Source organism: Convolutriloba macropyga, chromosome 7 (assembly GCF_964194025.1).
Source record: "Convolutriloba macropyga chromosome 7, txConMacr16.3, whole genome shotgun sequence".
NCBI lineage: Eukaryota > Metazoa > Xenacoelomorpha > Acoela > Convolutidae > Convolutriloba > Convolutriloba macropyga.
The window spans coordinates 316126-336186 of NC_134474.1; the positions used below are offsets into that span (position 1 = coordinate 316126).

At 38.3% G+C, this 20061-nt stretch overlaps 1 protein-coding gene across 1 annotated transcript; it reads right to left on the reverse strand.

Moving 5' to 3' along the window:
- Positions 1–1670: 1670 nt before the first annotated feature.
- LOC142342025 (PLAC8-like protein 1) lies at positions 1671–17847 on the reverse strand. The gene is made up of 4 exons (XM_075393193.1): positions 17667–17847; positions 16714–17000; positions 3087–3293; positions 1671–2256 (listed from the first exon to the last, which is right to left on the reverse strand). Exons 1-4 carry the CDS (start codon positions 17680–17682, stop codon positions 2041–2043), a joined length of 726 nt encoding a protein of 241 aa, XP_075249308.1. The 5' UTR covers positions 17683–17847; the 3' UTR covers positions 1671–2040.
- Positions 17848–20061: the final 2214 nt, after the last annotated feature.

Below are 20061 nucleotides of genomic sequence, written 5' to 3' on the forward strand. Positions count from 1 at the left end.
TTATTAAAAGACTCATGCACGTTTTTATTTTCTCGAAAAAAAGTTTAGTCCCCAATCTTGCTCGTAAATGTTTGAAGCAGCAGATTGGCAGCAAAAAATCTACGGCATCAAGAGAACTTACCTAAGCAAAGAAATGGCAAAAAATGAAACTCGCACAGAATTTCCCGCACCGTGAATTTTGTCTTTGTTCTTTACCTTTTACTTTTCATTATGGAGAAATAATAACCTCTGTAGCTTCTCATTACGAATCTTGATATCTTGAGTGGTTATACATACGAAGTGTTATACATGAATCAAACGTTCTGACATTTTCTCAAGAACAATCTGTACTTTACTTTTTAATCTCATTTATGGTCATCAGAGCCAATGTAATTTTCCGACCAACTGTCCAATAAATTTCCTTCACTCCGTTCCAAGAAAACAGATATGGCCCTACTTTTTTTCTATTATAGTTAAAAAACTGATATCTGAATGTTTTTACAAGTGTTTTTGCAATGTTCCGCTAAAAATTGGTTGATTTATCTAAATAAATTTATTTTCAATGTACTCAACGAGAACCGATGTAAATAAACTGTTTTAAAATGAAGCCTTCACAGAAAGCAATATTTTGGATTTTTTTCTCAAACGTGAAATAGTTGTGTTTAATTCGAATTTGAAGTTTTGCATTTCTATCTGTTTTCTAAAGTGCAGGTTAACCGTTATTGAAAAATTTAAACCCTTGTTGTTTCTCGAAACATCATTTAAATTTAACAAGTTCTTAAACTTCAATTCGGATTATGAAATTTTTAACATTCACTGCTTTGTCGGTTCGCAAAAAAAGTCAATTTCCAAAAACTAACCTATTAAATGAAGCCAGAATAACCTCAAATTCCAAATGCCCAAAATAAACTTGTGTTTGGATGAACCAATTTTTATCCATCTTTGACTTTCTGGAACAACTTTAAAATAGTATACTGCTCAAGTATATAAAAAAATTTTTTAAAAACGTTTTACTGCGAATGAGCTCAATACAATCGTGAAAACGAGATATTTTTTTGCTTAGGCAATTTTTGACGATGGATATCTCTTCTTGGCTTTTCAGGATTGTAAGATGAACTAGTTGATAATCAGTTTATGGGAATATTGGGAAAACAGCTTAAATGGCAGCTTTGTTCAACTTTTTTTCGCATAAGAGCGAATTTTCAGTTGATTATCCTTATTTAATGTTTCCAATATTGCTATGTAATTAGATTCATCCAAAAGATTTCGCTGTTTGCTATAGTCACGGAGTTGAAATGTTCAAAACAAATGCTTCAGGACTACGGAGCAATTTCTGATTATTACAGGTGCGTAACAACTAGATGGTCTAATCATGGATGATTTTAGGCTTAACTGTTTAAAGTTTCTATGGTTTGAAACGTGAAAGAATTTGATATGTGAAAGAATTTATTTTGAAATGTGAAAGAATTTATTGATTTCTTGGTTCAGAACCAATCCTTATCATTTTCAGTTCAGTATCAACTCTCTACTTTCTATGGAAATTTTAAAATGTATTTCTCCTGTTCTCACTCCCAAAATTCTGCAATTTCTCCTGTTCTCACTCCCAAAATTCTGCAATTGGGATTTGACGTATCTTAAATTACAAAATCGCTACAACTGATGGCCTCAAATTCCACAGTTTATTGAGAAAATATTACCTTAAAAATGAATTGGTTTTTCACATTATCTAACGACGATAGAATTTTGGATTAAAATTTATATATGGCTTTCAATTCACAGTTGTCCAATTTATATCCAACTTATTACACATCAAACACTGATCACAACAATCAGCTAATAAATTAAAAGATAAAATTAAGTAAATCGATTATTACAATTGCGATTCCGGCGTTCTGATCACTCAATTCTCCGACAAACTTCTTAAAACCGACATCTGGTTCCGAAAATTAATCTGAGGTCAATGAACTTTTCACGTATTTGTCGATAGTCTAAGCACAGTCGCCTTCTATGTTCGATTAACGGTACTCGTGATAAAAATATGTGGGTCCTCATTCGCCCTCATCAGCATATCCGGGAGGTCTGGGCTGGATTGAGATACTTGGTCAGTTGCAACTGCACCTGAAGTTGAGCACAGGGGTGACAACAGACGACAGTCAGACAGTCATCGCATAAACTGCCCTTGATTCTGTAGATATGTCTGGTTTTGGATCTGAGAGACAACAGGGGTAGTGGTAGGCACAGTGGTACGAAAAGACTCTCGTTCAAGTCGTTAGAGGCCTGAAGAACAAAGCAATCGTTATTCGAACGAGCTCTTCATACCAACTGAAAAGAAAATGATGCACCCAAAATCCTCAACCCTAAATGCCAACAGTAGGTCTGCGTCCGGACTCAGCTGGATGCCTGGATTGTTGCTGTACTCAATAACTTACAATGCTTAATATCGACCCAATTTGTTCACCTTGTTATTTTGCAAAATTGGTTTGAGATATGATCAAACATTGCGTTGAGGAAAATACTGAATACATGCATTTTTTAGGTCCCATAATGCTCATTGAATGTGAAGCCGGCGAATTCCTCTATTTACCGCACGACCGAAGTACCCTAAGGAAAATTGAAATAATTTTGAAAAGTCATATTTCAAAACTATGCAGAGTTCCGCGCAGCAATTTTGTGGGTGGTGGTATGACCACAGCAACCGTAGTAAGTTTTATCAACATCGCAGTTGCTGCTTCAGATTTGACAGGAGCATTCACACTAAATAAAGTTGAGGCAATCTTACCTCGAAAAACATACTAACTCACCTTAACTGTTAAGGTAGATTTGCCTTTCCTTAACTCACCTTAACTAACCCTAACTATACCTGAACTTTACCTGAAAAGTTACGGCCTCAGTACCTTAAAAAAACCTTAAATTTTGCTCTAACTTGCCTTAAAATTACATTAAACAATTACCTTAACATTAGCTTAAAAATTCCCTTAACTTTGCTTTAACTCAGCCAGAAACTTACCTTAAAATTAGGGTAAGATAGGGTAAACAAATTTGCTCGTACTTCCATTAATAGGCTTCATTTAATTGTTATGAATCAATGTTATACTTATTGTTCATACTTTGCATAAGCAGCAAAGTGGACAGCACAGGACTCCCAAAGAGAGACTAGGACTGTCACAACACCCACTGCACAGACCACTCTCCCACTCATTCTCCATCAGGTAATACTTGGGGGGCATTTTGTTCCCACCATCCGATCTGTCCCGATGTTCAAGCATCCCACCCACACCTCTAGCTGTTCCCTCGTAGTTCAAATTGGGAATAACCTGTAGCAAGTAGGAATACAAAAATGATTTCTTCTATAAGAATTCAAAATTAATTTTTGAGCTCTGAGTAAAAGAAAGCAAATATTTAGGAAAAAATCAATGTTTGCCGTGCAGCTCTGTAGATTCAATCAGTTCTTTAAAGTCTTTGCTTCGACACGGAGTTAAAACTGCCCTGTTTGAACATACATAGTTCTCTTCAAACTCAGTGATTTCTGATAACTGATACTGATAAACTGATATGATAAACTGATAAACTGATACATTGCTTGATAACTGATATTGATAAACTCCTTCGTCCTAGTTCTTTTTACGCTATGTACACTGCATCTCCTCAGACAACTCAGAGCTCAGATTTACATTCTTTTGGTGAATTCTCATTCCTTTCGCCGACAACAGTTATGGCCCGGGTCGAGGTTCGGTCGAAAAATAATCTAAGATTAGCGGTGAATAGCGGTGAAAAAACTTTCACCGCAAAGCGCCCGCATCTTTTAGCGATGAATGCGGTTTATTTTTGTAAAATTTGCAGTTTTTAGTGGGTTTTTGCAGTTTTTGCAATTTAAACAATAACTTCGAGAAGAGCCTCATGTATAGCTTGTGGCTACAATTTTACAAACAATTCGCAGAATTTCTACGAACAAGCAATCTAAGGGAAAAAGAGTTCGTCCTAAGTAGTAATGTACCCAGGTTTAGGTGCACGACCCTAGACTGATCTGATCAGGCCATTTGGGTCGCACATTGGTGGCGTGGTGCGATATAAAATACATGATCTGGGAAACGCTTCAATGATCTGGGAGTCGCACAATGGTATGGACAATGGTCGCACTACGGTCTGATAAGAGTCTGGAAAATGGTCTGGACAATGTTCGCGCTATAGTCTGATCATAGGTTGTACGAAAGTCTGGACAGTGGTCGCACTACGGTCTGACCAGAGACGAAAGTCTGGACATAAGTTGCCCCAAAATCTGACCACAGAGCATTAACTGACAATATTTGACTGCAGTTTTTTATCAGTGTTTTATGATTCAAAAGAAAAGTTGCAGGCAATTCAAAATGACTTTCTGTTTGTATTTTTATCAATTAGTTCTGGCCTAACCTTAAGATATACTAAATCATTAAATTTTAAATTAGTACATAGGATTGAATTGAATAATTTAAACAAATAAGAACGGATTATAACATGTATTCTTAAATGGTCTGATCAGAGGGAGCGTTGGTCTCGCACTAAAGTCGCAAAAAATTTTGGGTCGCACCAGAGTCGAAGGAAATATTTGGGTCGCACGATGATCTGATACAAAGGCAAAGTCTGGGAAATGGTCTGATCAGAGCGGTCTAGGGTTGCGCACCTAAACCAGGGCGTTTTTGTTCTATCATAAGCACTGGATGTCCAATTAGAAAATTAGTTCTAAAAGTTGACTGATTGATAGTACTGACAGTAACCTTTCTTACAACTATCACATTGCTCAATTGTTTTTCTGCTAACAATTTTGTAAACAATTTTTGTATTGTAGTTTCTGGTAGAGCTATCGAATCCCAATTTTGTCGAACACTACTAAAATCAACACTAATGAAACTAACTCTGAAAATTATTTTCAATGACCACTAGCAAGTTGATAGTTGGTAACTGGTGTGAAAACGTTTCTCCTAGATTTTCAAAGAAAACTACTCTAACTAACAGGTGTGTACTCAGTTGCTGTGAGTTGGAACAATTAGTTTAATGACAAAATTTATCACTGATCTTCAAATCAGAAATATTTTTCAATCTGCTCGCACAAAAATTTTTAGCATGCGCTCACGCCGTTTCGGAACGGCGTTTGCATCCGCTCACTTGTTCGTATTTCTCTGATCAATTTTTAAAGAATGAAACCTCGTAACATATATTTGTCGAGTAAACGAAAACCGAATGCAATGGAGATGGTGAAATAAAAACTCTGCAGTAAGCAACAATATGAGACCGATGGTCAAACTTTTTGGGTATAAAAACTTAAGTTATCGAATGCTCTCGGAGCTGCGTGTTCTGTCGATATTTTTTGTCAATTTTTAATGAGTTGTTAAAATGTTTTGATGCTGCTAGTTTTTATCAATTTTTGTTAATTTCTTTTGTATTCAGACAACAGTTGATCAAACAAGCAATACGTTATCTGGTTTTTGCAGCCAAAGCTGTCGCATGTATTTCAAAACATTCGCCTACCCAAACATTGTGTAGTCACCTTCATGATCAAAATTTTTGTCACTCTCACGTGACTTCCAGTGCCTTTTGAAACGCTTTTCTGCAGAAAACAAGGAAAACATGAAACCATTAGCCGCAGTTTTCACAAGATAAGCTGGAGTGGACGAAACAGAATAGATCCCAAAAATTTTGTAGTTTTAGTCCTGATGCGTGCACACACATCGAGCCCCCCCACGAACAAATGTTTTCTCATCTGCTGTTCAAAATGGGGTTGTAACTATTCAACTTGCAAAGAGGATAATTGCATTAATTTATATTTAAACTTGTCACAGCAATATTTTGGTTTATGGTTTCAGGATTGTGAACGCAAAGTAAGCCAAGTGCGCAGACAATAAAAAAAGCCACAAGTTATAGAGCTTACAAATTATCAAAAAAAATGTTAACAGTTAAAATCAGGAGGGTGCATATATAGATTTTTCTGTTCTACGTCTTCAAGCGAACAAACAAAATGCGTAATTTTTAAGGCGTCAGTTTTTTTTTGGCTAGCCCACGTGGACATCTTTCCCTACCCATGCCTATCAAACACTGATTTGTAATCACGATACCATTTGCTGTATATAACTTGAAGCGCCAAAAACCACACCGACCCCCAACATGGACAAAAATGTGCAATAGCGCAATCTTGAAGATTTTGGGCTGACTAACTTTTTCAATTTTCAAGTTGTCTATTTTTGACTTGATAGTCCTGATCATTTTGTTTCTGAGGCTCCTTAGCGACTGTAATGGCTGCACTTCTTGTGTTTCACAAAGAAAGTTTTTACACTGCCCAGTTCGTTCGGAGTGATTAAAAAATCTGTCTGGATACTTCGTTTATGCAGTTTGCTTTTGTAACTGTATATCCGTTCTGCTTTACTTATCGTTGCATTAACTAAATTAACTAACTTAGTTTTGGATTTTTTCGCAATTGAACTGGGTACACAGATCACACAATACAGGATCTCTATATGTTTACCAGTTCAACCGTTTTGATGAAACAAATCTAAGGCAAAAATATATGCCTGAGAAGTTTTGTAAAAAATTGGTTTCCAACTCACTCCTAGGTGTGTTTGTTGCGATTTTTGCAGAGTACTCATGAGTTGAAGATTGAAAATCAGGACACAGAAAAATGAATTCACTGTTCGAGACGTTTTCGATACAAGAAACAAAACTAGATAGAATATTGCTCAAGACAAATTTTTGGTATCAAGACACAGTATCAATTTTACAATTATACTGCTCAAGTGTTTGGTTTTGGCAAGACGCAGTAACAAATTTTTTCTGCTGACGTGGCATACGCGGCTGTTTTCTGATTTGCTATACAGTTTCCTCGTTAAGGGGATGGATAATCCGGATAGAAATAGGGCACAGTGATAGTTTTTGTCTTACGCTTTTGTTTAGATCTGTTTTGAATCTGCGCTGAAGTTTTACTTCCTACGCAACTTTGTTATTCTTTAAGGTCAGCTCCAACATCGCCAGCCCTGTTTTCTTTCGTGAAAACATCATCACCAGTTGGTAGTACTGGAGCGAGCTTCACTAGTGGCCTCTTAGTACCCATCTTTCGTTCGGATTTTTGCAGATCGAATCACTCCGTCGGAACCTTCAAGGGTTTCGGTTATCCGACCCAGATTGTAAAATCCACGATTTTCACTGTCTTGCACTAACCACACAAGATCACCCTGCTGAAGAATTCTGTCCCTTGTGGTCTGCCATTTCTTTCGATTGTTCAACGTTGAAAAGTACTCTTTACGGAATCTTTGCGTAAGCTTATGTTTGTCGGAAGAGCTTTCGATGATAAACAAATTGCCCTGCACCTGATAGATACGGTAAACTAAGACTCTTGTTGCCAAGCAGGAAATGGTTTGGAGTAAAAGCTTCTATTTCAGTAGCATCAGAACTGACCAGTGTCAGCGGTCTAGCATTCAGCGTCTGTTCAACAAGACACATCTTGGTTGACAGGAGATCTGCCGTGACTGATCGATTGCCCAACACTGCGTACACCGCCCTCTTGCAACTCGTAACCAGTCTTTCCCAAGCTCCTCCAAAGTGTGGTGCTGCAGGTGGCTTGAACTTCCATCTGATGCCTTGTTGAATCAGATGTTCTTTATTTTGCTCCTTTTTCCATGCAGCTATATACTCCATTTCTTTTTCAGCTGCAACGAAGTTTGTCTCGTTATCACTTATTCATTTTGACCGGCTTGCCACTTCGAGGAATGAATCGCAGAATTGCGTTCAGACAACTATCAGTGTCTACTTTTGGTACATTCTCTATATATACCGCTCGTACAGTAGGGCATGGGAATAGACAGCACCAACGCTTTTCGTTTCTTAGACCAATCTTTACAGTGAATGGTCCGAAATAGTCAACGCCCACATTCGAGAACACTGTTGATGCGACTAATCGTTCTTCAGGTAGATCTGCCATTACTGGTGCCTTTGTTTGTGCTCTTTCCTTTCGACAACTAATGCATTTGTTTTCGATCGATCTCAAAGCATTTTGTATGCCTATGATCCGGAATTTCTAATGAACTATGTTTCTGACATGTTCAGTACCATCGTATTGCCTATTCTTATGTTCATTTTGCAAGAATAATTAAATTCAACTACAAGGTGCTTCCAACGTTACAGTATTGGATGCTTGGTTTCGAAGTTCAATTGAGTTTTACCCATTCTGCCTTGAGCACGAATAAGTTCGTGCTGGTCTATGAATGGTGAAATCTGGAGGATTTTGCTGTTTTTTAGAGTTTTCTTTTCATCCTTGGGAGATTTCATCTCTTTCATTTTCATTTCTGAAAGTGACTGCTTGTGCACCCTCTCTTTCTTCAACACTTAGCGTTTTTGTTGCCGGTTTGTGTTTTGTAAATAAGCGCTGTACGTTTGACATTGAATTAACAACTCGATTGAAATTGCGGAATCGTTCCCACCGAATTATCGGCTTCTCTTCAACCTTTGCTAAGACTATTTGGTCGTTTTGTTCGTCTAAAGCAAATGTTAAATTCACATGTTCAGGCCGTTCGTTCTCTCGTTGCTTCAACCAGGCCGGCCCAGTGAGCCATTCACTCCTCTTAAGCTCGTCAGCATTGATCGCTCGTGTCCTGATGGCAGCTGGATTGTTAATACCACTCACATGTTTCCACTGTGAAATATTAGTTGTATCCAAAATCTCAGCCACTCTGTTTGCAACAAACACCTGTTGCTTACAGTGGGAGCTATGAATCCATTGCAGAACAGTAGTGGAGTCTGTCGAAAAGTTACAACTGTGAATCTTTGTTTGGTGTTCCTTCACTATCTGTTCTTTAAGTCTCACCGCCAACACTGCTGCTTGTAGTTCCAAGCTTGATATGGAAAGGTGTCGCATCGGTGCAACTCTGCACTTTCCAATTACAAATGCTAAGTCTGCTGAGTTTCCTTTGGACTTTGAAAGTAGGCATGCCACTGCGCACATTGTGTCTTCAGATGCGTCGGCAAACACATGAAGTTCCCTTTTGTCCTTGGCTGTGCTTAAGTATCTTCTATCAATACTGGTTTCTGCTACTTCTGGAAGCTGTTCTTTCCATTTCAGAAACTCTTCTTCTTCGTTAGGTTCACTGAGTTGTCCAAATGTTGTCCATTTTTGTCCAGATGCTCTTCAAGAGTCGTCTCATATGAACACTGAACGGTGCGAGCAGTCCAAGAGGATCAAACACTGATGAAACTAGAGATAAGATCTTCCTTTGGGTGATTGGGTTCTGAACTTCTTTGCTTGTACCTCTAAAAACCTGTAGACTATCATCGGTAATCGTCCAATGAAGCCCAAGCACGGATGAACCTTCCTTGCTGGGTTCTACTTCAACCTGCTTTGTGCTGCTGATGGATCTTAATTCCTCTGGGATTGCTTTGTTTACCACGTCGCTGTTGGTAATCCATTTCTTCAGTTCAAATCCATGTTTTGAGAGAAGAGGTTGATGTTGTTTGAAAACTTTGATCGCTTCTTCAGGTGTTTCGACCGACTTGATGAAATCGTCCATGTAGAAGTTGTTTAAATTTGATTTTGCTGCAATTGGGAACTCATTCCTCGTTATCGATGGCTACTCGCTTCAGAGCGTAGTTTGCACATGTTGGTGAACTCTTTGCTCCAAAAACATGACGTTGATACTCGTAAATTTGCACAAGTTCGTTCATTGTTGGTCGCCACAGGAATCTCAAGCAGCTTTTATCCCGTTCAGGAACTTGCACTTGCAGAAACATTGATTCAATATCTGCGGTTAGGGCTATTGGTCCTTCTTGAAATCTAAATATTTTTCCGATCAATCCGTGTAGTAGATCGGGTCCGACTAACAACTTGTCATTCAGGCATATATCCTTGTATTTTGCAGCAGCGTTGCAACCACGGCGAACTTTACCCGGTTTGTTGGGGTTTAGTACTGGACGGTGTGGCAAATGCCATTCCTTTCCGAATGTTCCTTTGACTTCCAATTTACCAACGATCTTCACAAATCCTTTTTTAACATCTGAATCAATTGACTGTTTTTACAATTGTTTTAAATTTGGGTCTCGTTCCAGTAAGTAGAGCTGACCATGTGCCGAAGCGTAGTTGTTTGGAAGATTGGGTTCTGGTTCACTCCAGAGCATGACCACTTCGTACCGCTCGCCTGTAAACTTTGTTGTGCTCTCCAGAATCGTCTGAGTTTTCTCTTTCTTTGATTGACTTACATTTATTTTGGGAGCATAAGTTTCTATGTCCCACCATGATTGGATATTTTCTGCCACTTTCATATCTTCCGTGGAGGCGAAATGACATTGAATTTTCTTGCCTGTCATGGGACCACTGACTACCCATCCTAATTCTGTTAAGACGGCAAAAGGCTCACTTCGTTTTCGAATGTTTTAGTCCAATGGAAGGACTTTCGAATTTCGTAGACATCTTGTCCAAGTATGATGCCTACTTCCATCAAGGTGAATGTTATGTTAGTGAGAAATTGCAGGAGTCTGAGGTTGTTCTTCAGTTTTTGTAATCATGTGTTTCCCAACGAGATTGATGGGTGTACAAACGCTTTCATCGAATGCACCTTTGAATGTAGTCCCTTTATTGTGATAGGGACCTATCTTCTGTCCTCAAATCTCGCGTCCCATGTGTTCCAGCTATGTTTAAAGTAACGACCGTGCTTTTGACTTGTAGTTATCATTGACAATTTGATCGATGAATGATACTGTTGACCCACTATCGAAGAAAGTGTAGGTAGTCAACCTATTACAACCGCTCTGAACCAGTACCGGAACTATTTGACGAAAACTAGTAACTTGGTTACTCTGGTTGATTGTTGCTGCGCTTACGTTAACTGCGTGACTACCCTCGTTCATTTGGTTTTCTGAGTGTAGCAGTCTGTTTTGTTTTTTGGTTTTTGGTACATCCATTTATAGCATACGGGTGGACTTTACAGTCTTTGATTGCTTGCCCTTTCCCCAGACATCCATAACATAAGCGTTCTTTTCTCACTGCTGCTTAGCGATCGGCGACATTCATATTCTTAAATATTGGTCAGTTCCATATTTTAAGAGTGCCATCCGCTAGTGGACAGTTGTTTTTTGCATTTGCTTCGTTTCGTTCTTATTCGAACTCGCACTAACATCTGACGATTTTAGGAATCGTTTTTTTTGTTAGCTTTGGTCGATCATCTTCCTTGGGATCGCTCTTGGTTGATGGCATTCCTTCATGGACACAGAGCTAACCACTTTCCAAGAAGAGGTCGGGTCTATCTTCCTGACACTCGTCAACGAAGAAGAACCACTTTTCTTTCAAGTTTGGGGCAGTTTTTCAGTTGCAAGTTTTTCACTTGTCGCCCTCATAATTATATTGTTTCAGTACATTTACTAGGTTGCTGATTGATATTGAGTAATTAGTTTTAGCCGTTGAGTTGTGCCTTCGAATTGGTTGTTGTTTGCGCAATATGTTAAAAAGAGCGTCGACAATTAGGTAAGGTCGCCCAAACGTCCTTCCCAGGAGTTTGCACGCTTGAGAGTAGAACTCTCCCGAATAGCCCATTCCTGATATAGCTGACTTTGCTTTACCTGTCAAAAAAGTTTTCAAGTGGTTCATTTTCTCTGAGTTAGGTATATCGCGACGGTGAACCGTTGCTTTGAACATATTGCACCTTCGCGATTGAAGCTTACTCTGGGATAATTGTTTTCGCTCCTGGTTTACGCACGCTAGAAACTATAATCGTGCAATTTGGAGAATTTATCCGGGTTATCGAGCCAACCGGAAACATCATGTGTTTTGCGGGGTTTTCGAATTGAATGCAGACCTGCTTCAAATACTAGGGTCTGCACTATCATCAGAATCTGATGCACTGGCGTTAAGAGCTTCTTGCTCCTATTCCAGTTTCAGTGAACCTTCTTCAAAACGTTGCATCTCCATTTCAAGCTCTTTCGTTTTCAATTCGATTTCAATTTTCTGCAACCTCATTTTTGATGCAAAGTCTTCTCTGAAGCCGAAAATTTTTCTGCGTTTTGAGCTCGTTTATCGGAAGACGCCTTTGAATCATTTTCCCTGTTTGGGTTTCCATGTTCACCAGCTCGTTGAGAAACTCCTACAACAGACCGAAGACTTAGCGGTAGTTGGTTCTGCATCGCTTGTCAATTGTGCGGTTTGATTCTGTTGATCCGTCAAGTTTGTTTCTCCGTGAATGTATGGTAACCAATCTGCGTTTAATGTTTGTAACAAGTTTAGTCGTTGGGCTTCGTAACGTTCAAACAATTCGGGATCCCGAAGAACATTTGCTCGCTTCCGCAGAACAATGCAAAGAGAGTCGTCAAGCTTCAGTAGCTGTTGATAAATGGTTTCCTTGATCTATCGGTGTTTCTGATTAGCTCCTGGCCCTCCTAAGTTTTTGCTTCGAGTGGTTTTTGGCAGTTGCTAATATGTCTATGCAAAATGTCTTGACTGTGACGGAGTCACTTCGTTTGTACTTTGGGACTGCAGCTTGATTCTCTACAGTACTTTTGTTTATTTGTTTTAGTTAGGCCTTGCTATTCAACTTCTAATGCAGTTTGTCTAATTCGCTTTGCGTCGTTGAATTGCCTGTTGAGCTTTGTTTTATTATTTGATGCTTTTGGCACTAAATTTGTTAAATTGAACAGCAGTTTATTCCACTTTCCGGGTCGCCGGACCAAATGTAACGGCTGCTCTCCTTGTCTTTCACAAAGAAAGTTTTTACACCGCCCAGTTCGTTCTGAGTGGTTACAAAAATCTGTCTGGATACTTCGTTTATGCAGTTTGCTTTTGTAACTGCATATCCGTTCTGCTGTACTTACCTCTGCATTAACTAAATTAACTAACCTAGTTTTGGATTTTTTCTCAATTGAACTGGGTCCACAGGTCACACAATACGGGATCTCTACATGTTTACCAGTTCAATAGTTTTGATGATACAAATCTAAGGCAAAAACATATGCCTGAGAGGTGTTGGGAAAAATTGGTTTCTAACTCAATCCTAGGTGTGCGTGTGTGTTGCGATTTTCGTAGAGTACTCACGAGTTGATGATTGGAAATCAGGACACAGAAAATTGATTTCACTGTTCGAGACGTTTTCGATACAAGACACAATATTAGATAGAATATTTCTGAAGACAAATTTTTGGTATGAAGACACATTATCAATTTAACAATTATACTGCTCAAGTGTTCGGCTTGGCAAGACGCACTAACAGTTATACTGCTCAAGACTATTATTGCAATAATTTTGTTGCTGAGTTTATGTGCTAGCTGGAGTTGCTAGGCTGACAAAATAACTCTGCTGACGTGGCATACGCGGTTTTTTTCTGCTGACGTGGCACACGCGGCTGTTTCTGGTTTGCTATACAGTGTCCTCGTTAAGGGGATGGATAATCCGGATAAAAATAGGACACAGTAATTATTTTCGTTCTACGAACTTATTTGGATCTGTTTTGAATCTGCGCTGAATTTTTACTTCCTACTCAATTTTGTTATACCTTAAGCTCAGCTCCAACAGCGACAGCTAATAAGTCAGGAGTCATTTTCCTCGACCAATCACAATTGATCCTATCTAAACGTTTCAAAACGTATTGATATGAAGCTAATTTATAACATAAAAACTACATATAACTGAATATAGTTTCAAAATTTAGCGGCTGGCTAGATTATTTTTCGGCTCAAAATTTTATGGTTTTTGAACGAATGCGCAGTTTTTGACATAAAAAAATGCCTGCGATAAAAATCAAAGCTTGCTCTCAGTTTGAGTTTTCAGTTATTTTGAAACAATTAAATTACTCTGAGAGTGCAAACGTAATAAACTTATAATTGAGTTTTTAAAAGTGGTGGTAGCAGCGGCCGCAATTGTTAACAACCACCCGGGCCGAGGTTAGACGGTGAATTTTAAGAAATGCGGTTAAATTCGGTGAAAAAAAATAAATAATTTTCACCGCGTATTTCTTGCATCTTTTTGCAGTGAATGCGGTGAATCGCGGTGAATTATTTTCACCGCGTTCTCGGTATTCTTACAAAAAGAAATTTCTTACACGTACAGGCAGGCATGTACAAGAGACATCAGTATTAAAATCAGCAGACCTTTTGGCTGAAGAATCATGATTCGATCTATATAATCCCTCGCAAAATTCAACCTCGACAGCATGCTGCCCAACTAGGGGTTCTGATAGCAGCTTTTTTTATGATTTATGGATTAATGGCACGTTAAACAGTCCTAGAGTTTGCAACCGAGAGTCAGTAAGCAAGACGGGCTTCTTGTTACTATCAATATGCACGCTTGTTAAATTTTTCATAGGAGCAAGAAATCAGATTCTATCCGCTGGAAACTAATTGGCGATAACGAAGTTCTCGGAGACTCGAAACAATCTGTTCGAAGATATGCACAGAAGCACATTCAGCTGAACAGAGTAAAATGACAATCTGAAATTGAATTAATCGGACTTTTTTGCAAAACCTTGCATAGTCTGGAAGTAGAAACTTGTTAAGTTTACTATTTACAAATGTGCATAATTAAAGTAACGTCTCTTGATAAATTTAAAATGACTTTTTTCTAAAAACCAAATAGGTTTTCGTATTAGAAGTTTGTTCAAAATGCTACTTTAAAACCATTTCTAGTGAGTTCCGCTGTTAATGAGATTTTCTTTTAGAACACGCTCAGTTGGATATATACTTTTTTTGCATACATGAGGTAGTTGCCAGGCAAAGAATTCATACCACACAGACAAAATGACGCTTCGGAATAGAAGCAATGTGAGCTTCGGAATCTGTGTGCAGAACATTTCGCTTCAAAAATTTGGCCCGCAAAACCATAACAAGAAATCACTTACACAAATAGAAGGTTTAAAAGTAGTAAAGGTTTTTGTTTCGAACCAATTCGGGCTCGAACTCCTGCCTCTCGTTCAACAGCCTTAGGTCTCACCACTTCAACTATCTATGCGTATTGCACTTGTCTTTTGCTCTTTCTGCAGCAAATTTGTTGACAATGGTTTTCAAAGACTTGCTTGTTTTTACTATACCGCATGCTTAATCAGCGAAAAAATGTGCCTATTGGTAGCTTAAAAATGATGGTAAAGCGCGTCTCGAAACGCAGTTATTACGTTAGGTTGTATGATTAAGGACGCTAGATTGCATGATGTCACGATAGGAGCACTGTTGACCGTTGTGCTCAATTTCGAGTGATATTAAATGAAAGATTAGAAAGCACAACTTAATATCATAGCAATTTGATGGATAATGGTAATTGAAAAATACTTCAAACTTCAGATTAGCAGCCTTCCATCTTAAGAACTGCGCAATAACCACCACAAACCATCCTTTCTCACTATCGCTTTTATCATATTGAACATATTTCAGATTGCGAGCATCCAAGATTACGCAAATATAAAAAAATAACACGTGAAAAATTTAATTGAACGCTATGATAGTTCTATATTTGCTCAATATCTGTAGAGCTAATGATTTTCAAAAAAAACACAATTACAAAAAATACTTCAAACTTCGTTCCGGAGCAATTAAACACGCAGTACCCAGTTCAGTAAATCCTCCTTCTGGGCGAGCATACTTTCAAGCCCTTATAGCCTCGTGATGACTGCACCTGACTAACAGTCTTTTGTGCCAGGTCGGTTCTCATACATCTAATTTGAGCGTTTTAGGTCATTGACCACTCTCGATATCCTATCCTATATATTAAACGCGTGAGCTCTTAAATAGGACAAAATTTTTGCATGTTTAAGGAGCCTCTCGGAGTGCATGTTTAACAGCCGCATAGAGCAGCATGATTAATCGAACATGTCGAACGTGGTCAATGACCTAAAAGGCTCAAATTAGATGTATGAGAACCGACCTGGCACAAAAGACTCTTAGTAAGTTGCAGGCATCACGAGGCTATAAAGGTTTGAAAGCATGCTGCTCTCTGCGGCTCTTAAACATGCGCTTCGAGAGGTCCCTTAAACATGCAAAATTTTTGTCCCATTGTCAGGATGCCACGGTCAGCTCATTTTGCTTTCACTAAAAACTCACGCGAACAAAACCAAGGAATTCGAGTGACCAGTGAATCAATTAAGTAATGGCATTAAGCTCTTTGAATAAACTCTCGACTGCTGTTTGCAAAGATTTCGAGATCGATGAAAAACGGCAAAAAGAAAATTAAAAAGTAGACAGCAAAACAAGGCCAGAATCCAAAAATAAGCTGAGTGTAGTTAACTCAGACCATTTTTGTAAGTCTTTTTTTAAGTCTTTTCTTATTGTTGGATGGAGATTTTCCTTACTTCGCGCGTTATCAAAGAACTTTTAAGAAATGAACTGTTTTCGTGGTTTATCAAATAGCTTTTTGAACTTTGGAAACGGAAAATACTGTTTTTTTTAAAAAATCATTAAAACGCTGTGTTGCACCTTGCACAAGAACTTTCAGAATAAAATTAGGATTCCAACAGAACCAGAAAAAGGTTTAAAATTTCCCAGCAGACGTCTACCCAGTCCACCATAAATTGATACAAAAACTACCAGAACTCAATTATTTGGTAGTCTCCTCAAAGTTCCTCTTGATAGTCTTTGAGTTTCCACGAATCTTTTCGTTGCTCTGGGTTGAAAGTTGTCGTTTAGAGTACAGGGGCACGGAGAATTTTTTCTATTATTTAGATTGTCTTATGAAAACCTTCGGATAAATGAGCATATTTTGGCACAGGTTTGGAATACTTTATGATACTAGTTAAATGAATATTCCGGATATTTACGTGTAAAACTTGAACTCCCGCAGATGCCTCGGCAGGTGTTGGAACCACATCCGGAGTCTCTGCCATCAACCATCTGACCGGTTGCTTAGTAACCACAGAACTATCCCCCGATGCACTGCTGTATGCTGTTGTATTGGTACTACTACCCCCCGGGGTGTTCACGTGTGTGGAGGGTGACAGGTAGTTGGGGCGTAGGGTAAGCTGGAAGTGTTCGTCGTTAGGTGCAGTGGAGTTTAGAGGGGTGAGAGGGGGTGGGAGAGTGTTGTCCAAGTTTGCAGCTCTGTTGCCTGAAATAGTTCAAAGTCCGGCACCTATCCAGATCAAAAAATATATTAGTACCTTTTTTAAATGAAGATAGTTGTTTATGATTATGCAATAGTTGTCGCCTGTCTCCCCAATTTAAAATATTTCTATGTCACTATCCCCCTTACAAACCCTGTCAATACAAAAATCGAAAATAAAAATGCAATTGTTTCCGTTATTTACCAGCGCCCGCAAATATGAACCATCGAGCTGGCGGGCGGAGAGAGTGCAATAAATTATTGCAACCCTTTGATGAGCTGAGGGGCGATAGAAAATATGAACCCATTGGGCCGGCATGAGGTTGCGTTTCCCATTCAGTATTTCCGACAAAACCATCAAAATTTTTGGCCAGATTATGGCAATCTCTGCGGGGGAAGACCGGTAGTTTTTCAACGTTCGTCAAATCAGATATTTCGGATTTATTTTTGGGTTATTAATCAAAGTGACGGCTAGTACAAAAACGGCTAATACAACCGGATATCCAATACAAGTGCAACAAATCTACCCCTCGAAAATTATACTCGAAAAGACCCAATTTTTCCATGCTGACAAATAGATTCCACCGATTTTCTTGATTTCACCACTAATCATGGGGGAGGGGATAGGGGACCGTTCAGGAGGGGGTGGGGTGGGTGTTGATTTTTGCCTACCTGGTTGTTGTGTCATGCTGTCCAAACTGTTCAAACTATAGTTTTCCAATATTAAATAACTTTTTGACACAAGAACACTTCAAGCACGCCCCTATATCGTAGTTACACAAATTTTTCAATAATTGGATTGTATATAAAACGGACCATCAAAATTACTAATGTTTAAAAATCTCGAAAAGATGACCTTGATAAACCAATACAGTAAGTCCCATAAAGTTGCAACGCAAGCGAACGTTCGAAAAGCTCGGGGCATGCAAATGGGCAGTGTTTTGCTAGATATCTGCATGTTTTAAATTTGAACTTTGACCTTTGAAACGTTCGATAGCGTTGCAACTTTATGGCACTGACTATAGACCGTAGCATAAAGTTGAAGCGCTCGCAAATGTTTGAAAGGTCAAAGTTCAACATATGAAACATGCAGAGCTCTGTTTTTTTGTTGTTCTTTTGCACGTCTGGATATTTTCGAACGTGAGCTCCATTTTTTTAATATACAATCTGTCCCATAAAGCTGAAATAAGCGAACGTCCGAAAAACGCCAAAAACGTGCAATTGAACACCAATGTGATCATATGAATGTCAACGTTTTTTGTCCTTTAAACTTTCATTCAGCAATTTTTTCTACTTTTTTCAAAATTGAATTTTGAAATTTGAACTCTAACCTGTGGCTTTTAAAAAGTTGTCTTATTCCAACTTTATCGGAGACGCTACATATAATAAGTCCCCTAAAATTGGAACGCAAGAGAACGTTCGAAAAGCTCGAGCCCTGCAAATGGTCGGTTTTTTGCTAGGCATCTACATGTTTTAAATTTGAACTTTGATAAAGAGGGGTAAGAATTGGGTGAATCCAGTGGTCGATGCAAACAAGCTATGCATAGAAAAACGCAACAAAGGTCATTGAAAAGAAATCAAGCACGTTGTTCTCAGAATTAGAAAGAGCAAAAGAGGCAGCAAAGAAAAGCAAAACACAACAAAAACAGAGAGCAGAGTGTGACACAAAGCACATAAGTAAGAATAAAAAAACTTGAGCAACAACTGGAAAATGCGAGAAAAAGCAAGTAAACCACAAAAACATACAGTACAGTTTGCCGAATTTTGAATTGAACACTGCCAAAACCAGACCCTGTAACAAAGCAAAAAAAATTAGACATGACAGGATAAAGGATTTTAGAGAATTTAAAGAAATGAAAAAATTTAGAATGAAGGATTTTAAACTTTTTAAACATTTGAAATGGCAGAAACCGAGGGAACGGAGATTCAAATAACGAATAAACAACTTCAAAAATTGGCCTAACCTTTGAAAGAAAAACTGAGATAAAAAACAGGCAAGGAAGTGGCGAAAACAGATGACAGAGTGTGCCGCAAACAACAGAATAATTTCAAAAAGAAGAGAAACTATCATAGTATTTGTGGTTGCTGTGGGTTCTGTAATTGATTTCATCAGAAAGCTCGCAACTGTTGTTATCACTACGAAAGTTGACTGAAATGTTTGAATCAACTCTGTTTGCAATAACAACAGCTGCAGGACGTTGAAAAGAATCCCCCGGGTTGACCAAACTTACTAACCATAAAAAGGGCCATATATGGTCCATAAAAGTCCATAAAAAATTCCGTTTTATGATCTTGCTATGGTTAGTAAGTTTCCATATATGGTTCGTTTTATGGATAATAAGTTTTTCTACTAGAGCATTATTTTTTCCTACTATGCTAATATATGAATGAAAGAGAGGGCCCTGCCATATATGATCCGTTTTATGATTAGTAAGTTTCCATAAATGGTCCGTTTTATGGTTAGTAAGTTTCCATATATGGTCCGTTTTATGGTTAGTAAGTGTACATATATGGTCCGTTTTATGGTTAGTAGGTTTACATTTATGGTCCGTTTTATGGTTAGTAAGTTTACATATATGGTCCGTTTTATGGCTAGTAAGTTTTCATATATGGACTGTTTTATATACGGATCATATATGGCAGGGCCCTCTCTTTCATTCATACATTACCATAGTAGAAAAAAAATGCTCTCTTAGAAAAACTTATTTTCCATAAAACGGACCATATATGCTACTAACCATAGCAAGATCATAAAAGGGAATTTTTATGAACTTTTATAGACCATATATGGCCCGTTTTATGTTTAGTAGGTTTGTCTGATCGTAGGACGTTTCGAGAGCTGAAATAGGTTAAATACTGTCGGAAAAAAATCTACAGTTGAACTAACGAACAACTTTTTGAGATTTTCTAGTATGTTTTGGGTGTGTTCCCCTCCTCCTTCTCTCAACCGGGCTGGGGACCGGCTACGGCGGAGTTACAAACACAAATATAGGAGAATTGAGTACTAAATTACCCAATGAAAAATACTATTACTAGTATATATACTAGTATATAGTATTTTCTATAA

What these genes read in the sequence shown, in the direction of transcription:
- LOC142342025 (XM_075393193.1), bottom strand. An exon ending in CGGGAGTTCAAGTTTTACAC is followed by an intron (nt 3,294 to 16,713) that starts GTAAATATCCGG and finishes TACTTGCTACAG; the next exon opens with GTTATTCCCAATTTGAACTA. An exon ending in CACTTTGCTGCTTATGCAAA is followed by an intron (nt 2,257 to 3,086) that starts GTATGAACAATA and finishes TTTGTTCTTCAG; the next exon opens with GCCTCTAACGACTTGAACGA.